The sequence below is a fragment of the Vitis vinifera genome, chromosome 4 (genome assembly GCF_030704535.1).
Source record: "Vitis vinifera cultivar Pinot Noir 40024 chromosome 4, ASM3070453v1".
Taxonomy (NCBI): domain Eukaryota; kingdom Viridiplantae; phylum Streptophyta; class Magnoliopsida; order Vitales; family Vitaceae; genus Vitis; species Vitis vinifera.
Genome location: NC_081808.1, coordinates 21,976,432 through 21,988,638, shown reverse-complemented (window position 1 = coordinate 21,988,638; position 12,207 = coordinate 21,976,432). Strand labels below are relative to the sequence as shown.

The following is a 12,207-nucleotide window of genomic DNA, read 5'->3' as shown; positions in this document are numbered from 1 at the left end:
ATAAGAAAAAAGGCCTACTTGGACATGATCTTCAAAGAACAAATTAAGATCAAGGGAAATCTTCCATTCGCTTTCATGGAATATTTGAGTTTAGGTTTTGTGTCATGATTAATGTTAGGGTTTGTGATTTCATTTAGTTTCTGCAAAATGATAGAGACAATTTTTAATTTTGTTGTTTGACATTTTCTATTCAATCTTGGGCACGTAGGGTTAGGGTTATTGTTGGGTTCATGATTATGATTGGGTTAGGGTTTGGGTAAGAGTGAAAAATAAGCCATTGTATCATATGTATTTCAGAGCATAGCGTTTTTTTTTTTCCTTCTTTTTTCCTATGTCTTTTCTAGCTTCTACCTTATTTCTTATCTCCCAATGGAAGCTCTCAACTTCTACGTTATTTCTTCTTCTTTTTCTTTTTCTTTATTCTTTATGATGTTATAGGAGTGTATGGTGAAAAACAAGATGGGAGTGGGTTTCACGGAAAACAAGGAGGTCTATGGTAGAAGGAAGCGGAGACACTCATTTGTCATACTAGTTGCTAAGGAACTCATTGGAAAGATCCCCTTGATTTGGTGGGTGGGATATTAGCAATGACCATTACTGGGTTGGTTGTGACTCTTGTGAGTTCTTATCTAAACCCTTTGGGTGGTGCAATCCATGCTTTATTGTGAACTCTTGAATAAATATTCCTCTACAAGTACTAGATGGTCAAATTTTTTCCGTAAGAGCTTAGCTTTAAATCCAAAACAGACCCATGAGGTATAATTTTCCTAGCAACCCTAACAAGTCCAAAACAGTACTAGAAGTGTAAGTGATTTGACTTTTTGGGAATCTTGAAAAGTGGCCTTTGGCAGGTGAGTAAGAGGAAGTTACAACACTCACAGTAAAGATTAGCAAGCCCTGAATTCAGACCATGCTTTCATCTAATCTAGAAACTAGTATTTATATGAAATGGGCAAAATTAATATGGAGGAACTACAAAAAGGAGAATGTAAGAAACACGAACCAAAGAATAGCAATGCACTTGAAGTTGAATGTATTGGGGGTACTTTATTCATTCCAGTATAATTGATAAAAGGTGAATAATATTTGCTTGAATATATAGGTATAATTCCACTATAGAATTGTGGCTTGGTCCATATGTTCTCATCCCTTCATCTGTACACATGGAAATTAACATGGATCTATGACATCTTGAATCAAAAAGCTACAAGTTTATACTAGAAACAAACTAATATACAATATATGGTATCCTAAGTCAAACACATACCAACTAAAATGGAAACAAAAAATTAGGATGGTAATAGCTAATTAGAAAACATGAAGTCTATAGGATACTAAATGTAGTATTCTGAAAATAATTCATCCCTACAATACTAGTGTCTTGGAACCTTTTAAAGATGTAATCTTTATTTGATTGTGGCAAGCAAAATTATTTGGCTTGGTTGAGGTGGATTTTATTTTTAAAAAGTTTTAGAAACAAAGAGAATGGTTAAATGTGTGGTTTTGAATTCCCTTTTCTTTTTATGTTCCTTGGTTTTCATAAATGCCAAACAAAGGATAAGTTGGAAAATGAGTGAGTTGTGAATCTTAGTTTGAAGAAAAAAAACCAAAAGTGATTTTTGTGTGCAATAGGCATCAACAACTTATTCTATGTTAATGGGTTCCAAATGTTTTCATTTTTTATTTTTATTTTTGTATTTTTAAATTTTTTTGAGAGGAGATTCATATGAACATCACTCTATTGAAACAAAATATCATGTCCATAGGATATATATTCAATAATATGTATGTCCTATCAATGAAATATGATATTATAGGATATATACATCTCCTATCCTATTCCGCCAACCAAATGCAGCCTAAATGTATAAGTTTGGTCTCTTTAAATGTTCAAATATCTAATAATGGGAGTGTTAGGGTCTAGGTCTAGTTTAAGGTTATAGTTAATGTGGGTTAGGGTGAAAATAATTGGAAGAAATTTTCCTATTTTAGAAAAAAAAAAGGGGCTCCATTTAAACAAAAACCATTTGAGGCCATATTTAACATTGATCTCGATGCAATACATCAACTGCTTAATGGTTATGACTCTCTTTGTATGTTGTTATTTTTCTAAACTGTTTCATTAGTTTCACCTTTTCCTTGCCTTCGGTTTTTGTAGGGTTGGACAATCTTTTTACCATGTCTTAAAGGTTTACACTATTTTTGTTGGTGTTCAACGTGCCGATTTTAGGACTATATGTTTATTCCTTGTCTTGTGATAATATTATCTTAAGGTGCATTTTTTTAATTAAGTATATTATAATTTTTTTTCTTATTCTTTCAAACACAAATTTAAACTAATGTAACTTTTTTTTCTACTTGCAATAGCTTGGATGGCATGTGCAATATCTTTTTATCATGCACTATTTCTAGTTTATTTTTCTTACATATTTGGGTACTTATGTACATTTTGTTTGGGATATATTTGATGAGAGTACAAGATCATGGATGAGTTCTTCTCATCATGTATTGTTATTAATTAGCTTTTTATTTTGTATACATGCATTTAGGTACATGTTTATATATATATATATATATTCTTTTATATACTTGATGTATTCATGTAGTTAAAATTACTTTACAACTTTAAAATTGATGCATATATATATATATATATATATATATATTTAAAAAAAAATATTGGTATTTAGGTTTTTGGATTTGTTGTGGATATAAAAGTTTATATTTAGATTTGGTTGTGGATTCAATTATGTAATAGGTTCAAGTTGGATAAAGATAACTTTTGGCAAGTTCAATTTTGCAATGGGTTAAACTATTAACATATTCCATATGCAACCGTTGACATTAAATAGACCAATTTCCTTGATAGATAAACAAAGAATCATTGACATAAAATAAATTAAATTTCTTTACATAAATAAGTCAACTTCCTTGACATGTGAACATGTCAAATTCAACCTTGACAGAAGATCAAATGACTTTAACATATACGTTGAACACAAAGTTGACCGAGGTAGAGGAAACCTTGATATATGCCATACCAATAAGATTCTACTATTAGTTAAAAAAAGAGAGAATCTCGATATATGTATATGTCGAAGCTAGTTTTAAACTTTTCTTTACATTGACATGGATTGTTATAGGAGCATTGACTTACTTTGATAAATATACCGTACCTTGATTAGGAAAATTTGTCAATGAAGACCTTTTTTCTTGTTGTATTTATTAGTGAAGGAAGTTTTCGGGCTCCTAGAATCCTCATTCCCCATTGCTATAAAGCATGCCTACTTTAACAAGAGGTTTGAAAAGTTCTAGTCATCCCTTCCTTAATATTTGCCTCTTGAAAGTTGAACTTTTACTCTTACTTCAACTAAAAAATTTCTCCTTCCACAAGCATTGACCATTTCATAGGAAAAAAAGACTAGTGTTTTTATCCATGTTCCTTAACCATAATTCCCTTGATTTCTATCTACATGTAGTTTCTTCCATTGCAGCCCAAATGCAAAATTCATTCATCTTTGCTCTTCTAGCTTCTGACTCACCAACGGAGAGGATAGATTCCATCTCCTTGGAGTCCCAGGAGCTGATTTTCTTGAAGGGCTCACTTCCTGGTGGAAACATTTTTGAAAACCTATTAATTTGTTCCATTTTCTAAGGTGCTGTTTGAGGGCCTTTCGCTAATTTGCTGTCAAAATATGCCTTTTGCACGCGGCGTGACCCGTGCTTCTTGCATGGAAATTCAACTTTTCTCTTAGTTATGATGACCCACGATCTAAAAGGAGTATTATGAGATCCAATGAGTGGTTTATATATAGATCATGATGCGAATATGAAGGTCAATGCAGCATTCATACACACCACGTACCTCCTAATCACACTGCTTATTACTGCATGTGGCTGAAAAGTTACGAGAAAAAGAGAAATTCATGCAATATGGAATGGTGATAATCACTTGGACCAAATTGTAGGTAAGATGAGACAGAAAATTTAAGAAATTAATCAACCCCAACTAGTCAAGACCCAATCCTATATCCACTCTCAGCCAAGAAAAATGCTCTTTTTATTCACTCCCGAACAGGGTCAGAAGGAATCAAATGGGGTTCCACTGCTAAGGAATTTCTTTCTACATCCTATCTCTTCCATTTTTGTATGGTTCAGCTTTAAATCAACTCCACTTTCATTATAACTATTACCATTAATACCATTTGAAAGATCAGGCCTCTTGGATAATCCCAAGAGTTGAATTATATTACTTGCGACTTTTCTCTGCTTCTTCAGTTGGAGAAGAGGGGCTGAAGACAAAATTCAATATTCCAAAAGAAGAAAGAAAGAAAAAAGAAAAAGAAAAAAGAAAGGAGATATGCATCGTTTGGCAGTGAAAAGCAATCTTGTTGATTCTGGGTCTGAAACAACCAAGCTTGGGTTGGGAGACAATGAGCTTCCCCTCTGCCCCAAGCCTCGTCGTCTTGGATCCGCCACATCTGAAATCCTCAAGCCCCTCAGATGTAACAAACACAGGTTTGCCCTTCTTGAATTCCATTTGCAAATGGGTCCATATTTTTCATGTAGAGTTTAATTATGTAAGCTACCATGTGTTGTTCCATGTAATCAGCCAACCAAACATGGATGGAAGAAGCGGAGTTGTCAGCATGATCACCGAAAAGGTTATACATTTGACTGGCATTTGCATATGTATATTCCGATCAATGGCGATGAATTGGGTTATTCATTTGAAAAGGCATATGTTTTGGTGCAGACAGTGTGCTGTGGGTGCTTAGCATCGGATTATTCAGGGTCTCCACCAGGCCGAACCCATAACCCCTTGGTTCACGACGTGCAGTTCATGCATCAGATGGAGATTCTATCGTCATTGACCCGATCGAACCAAGCTCTCTGATAAGTTGGGTAATTTTGCGTCCACCACTCCTCCCATCTAAGGCTGGAGAAATGATGCCGTAACTCGCCACAAGAATTAGTTTGTTTGCATGGCTTTGTATGCGGCAGCTTTGGACGCACCATTTTTCCTTTCCTTCAGTTTTTATTTTTTTGTTTTTTGTGATGAGGCCTTTCTGTATAAATACAATGAGGATGTACCAGATATGAGCATGCCTTCAACAACATGAACCTGTCCGCATTGATGGTTCGGAGGCTGAATTCCGACGACTTAGTTGTGGGCTCAGAGCTGTGTGTGGAAGGCCCCTGGCCCCTACAATAAAGACAAGCTGCCTCCTTCCATTATCAAGAAGCGTAGTGGGCTCGGCTTGCTTGTGGATTAAAAGATGGGAAATTTTCCAGGGAAATTTCAGTGAACCCAAGGTCCACTGAGGCAACTTGGCCCTTGTTTGTAAATTTTCATAGCAAATAAAATTGTAAAATGGAACTTTATTTGAATTTTATCTATCATTAATAGTCACTCAAATTAATATTTTGTAATTATTTTTTATTTTATTGAATATTTATTAATAATTAATGAATGAATTATTAGAGAAACAATAATTTTAAAAATAATATTTACATTTTTTCACCGTTCATGTTCCAATAATAAAAATATCATAATTCTTGAATAATCAAAATACCAAAATTAAATCAATTCAATTCAAAAGATTTAAAGTGTGTTTTACAATGATTTTATGAAATATTTTTAATCTTTTTAACATTTGAATAATAAAAAATTTCAAGTATTAAAAATTTTAGAAACATTTCGTAAAATTACTATCAAACACACTGTTAATTATTTTTAATAATATTCTTATAAATACTAAAATTCAAATTGTATTTAAAAAAGAAAAGAAAAATCCGGAAAATTCAGAGCCGAGTTAGTGCCCGCTCGGAGTTCGGCCGGTTGAGTCACGGCTGTCAACTCGGACAACTCAGCCGTTGCTACAAGCACTCCAACTGCCAGGTTACAGAACAAGTGGGGCCCACGCTTTGTCAAACTTACGTTCCATTGTAAGACGGTGGAAGAAGGTCAAAACCCTCCTTTTTTCCTCTCTGAACTTTCGGTCATCTGAAGGACTGAACCAGAACTAAACCCTAACTCTGGTGAACGCTCGAGTCTCATTCACCATTTTCAAGATCTAGGGTTTCAACTTTATTCTCTCCCTCAATGCTAATCTTTCTAGGGTTTGTTCTTTGATTGGCCGAGGAAATGGCATTTTCTTGGTCTGTTTTCATAGTCATCTTGCTCTCAATTCTGGGGTTTCGTAGCTGCCACGCACGCATCTTCAGCTTTCAAATGCACCACCGCTTCTCTGAACCGGTCAAGAAATGGTCGGAGGGAGCTGGAAATGGTTTTCCGGCCGGTAATTGGCCGGCGAAGGGCAGTTTTGAGTACTATGCTGAATTGGCCCACCGTGACCGGGCTCTTCGAGGTCGTCGGCTCTCGGACATCGACGGACTGCTTACTTTTTCCGACGGGAACTCCACTTTCCGGATCAGCTCGTTGGGATTGTATGATTCTTTCTGTTACTTTTTACTCTTTCCTTGGTTGGCTCCTCAGTAAATAGAAGAAAAGAAAAAAATGGCAACTTTTTTATGCTATGTATATGGGTTAATTGAGGAATATAGGGTTCGAAAATTGAGTTCTTTCCTTTTCCTACATTTTTCTTGGCGACCAATTGACTTCGTGTCTATTTCGATTTCTTGTTTTAAGCTTTGTGATTTTTGGGGCCGGAATGCTCTTTGTTATTTGGTGTGCTTTATCGTTTCTTTGTTGATCTTTTGGGTTTTGGAATTTATACAGTTTGCATTACACAACCGTTTCATTGGGGACACCAGGGAAGAAGTTTTTGGTGGCACTTGACACAGGGAGTGATCTGTTTTGGGTTCCCTGTGATTGCAGCAGATGTGCCCCTACTGAAGGCACCACTTATGCTTCTGTAAGTGCTTCTCTCATTCTTCTGTCTCCAGTGGATTTTGGATTTCTAGGTTTCTTTTCTGGATGCTCCTGAAAGTATAAGTTTTCTTGTGTAACTTAAGAATGCTGCCTATGAACAACTGTGAGAGGAGTTAGTTTAAGCGATTTGTAGATGTATACACCGTAGCAGTAGACTGTGATGTGGTTGGTATGGTGGAACTAAGTGTTTTGCGAAGTAACAAAAATCACATGCTTCAATAGTCCGAGTCCATACCGTTATACAGATAACAGATTTATCATCTAAAACCCAAAGCTGAAAAACATGATTGTCAAAGATTAAATAGAAAATACAGGCTAAATGGAATTAGGTGGTGAAATTGGATTTATGTGACCTGCCCATGTAATTAGGATTAAGAGTTGGATTGAGCTTATTCCCTGAAGTGCAACATTAACTTGGGCTATGTGGTAATGAGTGCTTTTTATGATGAGGGTAGTTAATTTTTTATATGAGTTAATAGATTTGGAAAGAAACTAGGAATTTACATGCTTCTGTCTTGAATGATTTTTGCTGCTCTTGAATTGATTTTCAAGCTAAACTGTATTCTATCATAGCAGGATTTTGAGCTTAGTATCTACAACCCCAAAGGTTCATCAACGAGCAGAAAAGTCACTTGCGACAATAGTTTGTGTGCTCACCGTAATAGATGCCTTGGAACATTCAGCAATTGTCCATACATGGTCTCCTACGTTTCAGCTGAAACTTCAACTTCAGGGATTTTGGTAGAGGATGTTCTCCACTTAACAACAGAAGATAATCGTCAAGAATTTGTTGAGGCTTATGTTACATTTGGGTGGGTTGCAACTGATTTTAATGCACTATTCCTGCTCTACTCTGTTTCTTAGAGTATTTCACTAAATATTGCACAATAGATAGAGTACAAAATATTGTGCATACTAGGATCATTCAATGTGTTAGATAGCCATGCGCGACTGCCTCACCACAATCAGTAGCATCCAACCTATACACATCATATTATCATTTCCAATTTAGCCTTTTTAAAATTTAAACCTATGTGGAGATGAAAACACTGTTTTAATGTTGCAGTTGTGGACAGGTTCAAACTGGTTCATTTCTAGACATTGCAGCTCCCAATGGCTTATTTGGGCTTGGTTTGGAGAAGATTTCAGTCCCTAGCATTTTATCAAAAGAAGGTTTTACAGCAGATTCTTTCTCCATGTGTTTTGGACCTGATGGAATTGGAAGGATTAGTTTTGGAGACAAGGGTAGCCCTGACCAGGAAGAGACCCCATTTAATCTGAACGCATTACAGTAAGTGGTAATTTCTCATTTACTTGATGCTGATTATCTGTGAATTTAAAATGATATATTGCATCTGATGGATCATGGGTCTCATATCTAGAATTTGATTGCAGCCCAACCTATAATATTACTGTAACTCAAGTTCGTGTGGGCACTACTCTCATTGATTTGGATTTCACTGCTCTTTTTGATTCCGGGACCTCTTTTACATACCTGGTTGACCCAATCTATACAAATGTTTTGAAGAGTGTAAGCACCTAAATAATGGAAATCAGTTTTAGTTTATTGTTTGATATAGCCAGTACTCACCCGAAGAATTTATGCTTTTTGCAGTTCCACTCACAGGCACAAGATAGCCGGCGCCCTCCTGATTCAAGGATCCCCTTTGAATTTTGTTATGATATGAGGTCAATTCTAAACCCTATACATTTTCCTTTCAGTTCTAGCCTCAAAACCTGAACCCCTTTCTGTGCAATGGGCAGTCCTGGGGAAAATACAAGCTTGATACCTAGCATGAGTTTAACCATGAAAGGAGGAAGCCAGTTTCCAGTATACGATCCAATAATCATCATCTCTTCTCAGGTAGGGCCTTGTTCCTATCAGGATAGTTTCATAGCTTCTTTCTTCTTGTGTTTATTGGTTAGCCTGTAAATTATATTGAATATTTTCCCTGCTCGTGATTTGCAGAGTGAACTTATATATTGCATGGCTGTTGTTAGGAGTGCAGAACTGAATATAATTGGACGTAAGTCTTTTGCTGGCAATTAATGTTTGTCTTTTTTAACTTTACAAAAAGTCTAATGTCTCTCGACTGTATCTGGTAAAAGAAAGTGATGTAAGGATGATTAGACTTGAAAAAGAAGATGGCTAGTGCGGCTCCCCTCATCTGTATGAGATTAACAAAGGCAAACTAACATTGACAAGTTGAAAAACCAATCCTTGTGTGCTTTTATTTCTATATTGAATATGATTGCTGACAGGACAGATTTTGATCTTGATGCAGAAAATTTTATGACCGGCTACCGCATCATATTTGACCGTGAAAAACTTGTTTTAGGATGGAAGGAGTTTGAATGTAGGTGTTGTTTTCATTTATACGCATGCTGAGTTTCTTCTTCACGATAGCATATAAAAGCTTCATTTATGTGCAACACTTTTTGGCCTTTACACAGGTGATGATATCGAAAATTCTAGTGTACCAATAAGACCGCGTGCTACTTCAGTGCCCCCTGCTGTTGCTGTTGGAGTAGGTAATGATACTACAAAATCTACAAGAGATACCCGGAACTTTTCTCAGAGTCGGAATTCAGTTGCCTCACCATTGTTTCACAGGATTACTCCTGAGCTGACTTGCTTCATACTTCTCTTCATTTTGCTTCTATTATTGTAGAGGTTCAATGACCAATTTTTTTCAGGTCAGTTGCAGTTCCCTATCGTAGTACCCTCATAGGTTAGGTATACCTCTGTATCATATATTCAATCAAAAGACCACCTTAATCAGCCAAGTCTACATTTTTCCCTTGCCTTTCTGTTGGGGGCTGGGTGGATGGTGTTTGTGAATGTGAAATTTTATTGATCCTTGGTTGTAGATATAGTTACACCATACACAAGACGAAAGAAAAAAATCACTGTATAATTTTGCCCTTCCTCCTTTTTCCCCATCTTGTGGCTCTTCATCATGAAACAATGGGTAGTTTATATATGCATTTATTGTCGTTCTGACAGCAAAGAGCCCCTTGTTCTTCAATGATGCAAGCAGCAGATCTTAACTCCTATTGCAGTATAGCCAATCAGATTTTCTAAAAAAAATAAAAAAATACAGCATACTGGTATAACACCAACACTCACAATGCCTTGACTCCTAGGCAATGTTTTCAGAACCGGACCGGTGATCGAACCGGAAAAGTTACCGGTTCACGATTCACTGGTCGGACCGGCAGTCGAACCGCTATCGAACCGATGACGTCATAAATATATAATTTATATTTTATTAAAATTAAAAATAATTATAAAATTTTTAAAATATATATGAATAAATTAAACATCAATAATATTATTTTATATATTTGATATTATCAAATTAAATCATATTAATATTTTTAATTTTATTAAATGAAATATGTGTAATATTTAAATGTGAATATATAAAAAAATGAAAATTTAAACTAATTTCATAATTTTTAAAAATATTATATTATTTTTATTTAATATTATAAAAAAATTTAAAATCTAATATGTGTTGTTTTGTTTGGCATATTAGATAATAAAATCCATGGAGCCGAGTGGTGTTCTATGTGGACTTTAGTATAGGGGTGGTCCAAGGTTCAAACCTTCTTGGAGTTTTGTTATGTTTTTTTTCTTTGATATTTAGCAATCCCACATCGGTAAGAAAGAGGAACAAGGAGTCAAATGACTCCTATAAAATCCATCCTCAGCAAAAGCTTAAGATAGGCTTGTGGGCTCAAAACTCAGCCCTCATAAAGTGGAATGGGTATGTGGGCTGTGGGCTATGTCATAAGACAGGCCCAACATCCTTTAGTAAAATCCATTTTAAGTTCCATGGAATCCTTGGTAATATTTTCATTTTTGTTGTAAAATAAGGACAAATATAATGCAAATCAAAGTAGTAGAGATAAAATATATCTTACTTTGATATATAATATGGAAGAAGGAATCAAATAAGAGAATTGAGAAAGTGAAAGAAAGAGAGAGAGAGAGAGAGAATGAGAGGAAGAACTTTCTTTCTTTTCTCGGGATGCTTTTACATGGGGGGGGGGGGGGGGGGTAAGAAGCCTTTTATAGGCTTCATAATATGAACTCCCATTACTCATCTTAAAGATGAGTAAATGGAGTTCATAATGGCCATCAATGTGGTCATTCATTACTTTTCATTTACAACACTCCCCCTTGGATGACCACCATATTAAAAGAATATGCCTCATTAAAACCTTGCTAGTAAAAAACCCTATAGGAAAAACCTAGCGAAGGAAAAAGAGTACAATATTATTTTCTTGGTATATTAGGACTGCCTCGTTAAAAACCTTGCCAGTAAAACCCAGTAGGACAAAACCTGGACGAAGGAAAAAAAAATACAGTACACTAACACCCTTTTACAAGCATACTCCCCCTCATGTCGATATCCTTGAGTTGACGCATTCCAATCCTGTGTATTAACTTCTTGAATGTTGAGGTTGGCAATGATTTTGTGAATAAATCTGCTAGATTATCACTTGAGTGTATTTGTTGCACATCAATTTCACCACTCTTCTGGAGTTCTTGTGTATAAAAGAATTTTGGTGAAATGTGTTTAGTTCTATCTCCTTTAATATAACCCCCTGTTATTTGTGCAATGCATGCAGCATTATCTTCAAATAATGTTGTCGGGTCACCTTTGATAGAGAAGAGTCCACATGATTCCCGAATATGCTGGATCATAGATCTTAGCCATATACATTCACAACTTGCTTCATGAATTGCCAGTATTTCTGAATGATTTGATGATGTGGCTACCATTATTTGTTTGACAGATCTCCATGAAATAGCAGTACCATTGCAATTAAACACATACCCTGTTTGTGACCTGCCTTTATGTGGATTTGAAAGATATCCTGCATCTGCATATCCAAGCAATTGTTGCTTTGATTCCCTTGAGTAAAATAAACCCATATCAGTAGTTCCGCGAAGATAACGCAATATATGTTTGATACCATTCCAATGTCTTCGAGTTGGAGCGGAACTGTATCTTGCTAATAAATTGACAGAAAAAGCAATGTCTGGACGTGTACAATTGGCAAGATACATAAGTACACCAATAGCACTAAGATATGGTACTTCAGGACCAAGCAACTCTTCATCCTTTTCGCAAGGACGAAATGAGTCTTTTTTCACATCAAGTGATCGGACAACCATTGGAGAACTTAAAGGATGCGCTTTATCCATATAAAAACGCTTCAAATCTTTCTTAATGTATGTTGATTGATGTACTAAAACTCCATTTGGAAAATGCTCGATCTGCAGGCCGAGACAAAAT

General features: G+C 35.6%; 2 protein-coding genes across 3 annotated transcripts; both read left to right on the top strand.

Annotated features, from left to right (window-relative positions):
* Positions 1 to 2,723: 2,723 nt before the first annotated feature.
* On the top strand, positions 2,724 to 5,391 carry LOC100853670 (uncharacterized). Its single transcript, XM_003635295.4, has 3 exons — positions 2,724 to 4,518; positions 4,613 to 4,664; positions 4,757 to 5,391. The coding sequence occupies exons 1-3, from the start codon at positions 4,361 to 4,363 to the stop codon at positions 4,895 to 4,897; spliced, it is 351 nt and encodes a 116-aa protein (XP_003635343.1). The 5' UTR covers positions 2,724 to 4,360; the 3' UTR covers positions 4,898 to 5,391.
* A 457-nt stretch (positions 5,392 to 5,848) lies between these two features.
* Positions 5,849 to 9,824, top strand: LOC100264340 (aspartyl protease family protein 1). Of its 2 annotated transcripts, none has more exons than XM_019218471.2 (10): positions 5,849 to 6,450; positions 6,743 to 6,878; positions 7,469 to 7,707; positions 7,962 to 8,186; positions 8,291 to 8,426; positions 8,511 to 8,584; positions 8,660 to 8,759; positions 8,865 to 8,922; positions 9,181 to 9,252; positions 9,350 to 9,824. In XM_019218471.2, the coding sequence occupies exons 1-10, from the start codon at positions 6,149 to 6,151 to the stop codon at positions 9,565 to 9,567; spliced, it is 1,560 nt and encodes a 519-aa protein (XP_019074016.1). In that variant the 5' UTR covers positions 5,849 to 6,148; the 3' UTR covers positions 9,568 to 9,824. The 2 variants fall into 2 exon arrangements, with proteins under 2 accessions (XP_019074016.1, XP_002269880.1); XM_002269844.4 differs by having other exon boundaries at positions 5,854 to 6,450; positions 7,472 to 7,707.
* The last annotated feature ends 2,383 nt before the right edge of the window (positions 9,825 to 12,207 follow it).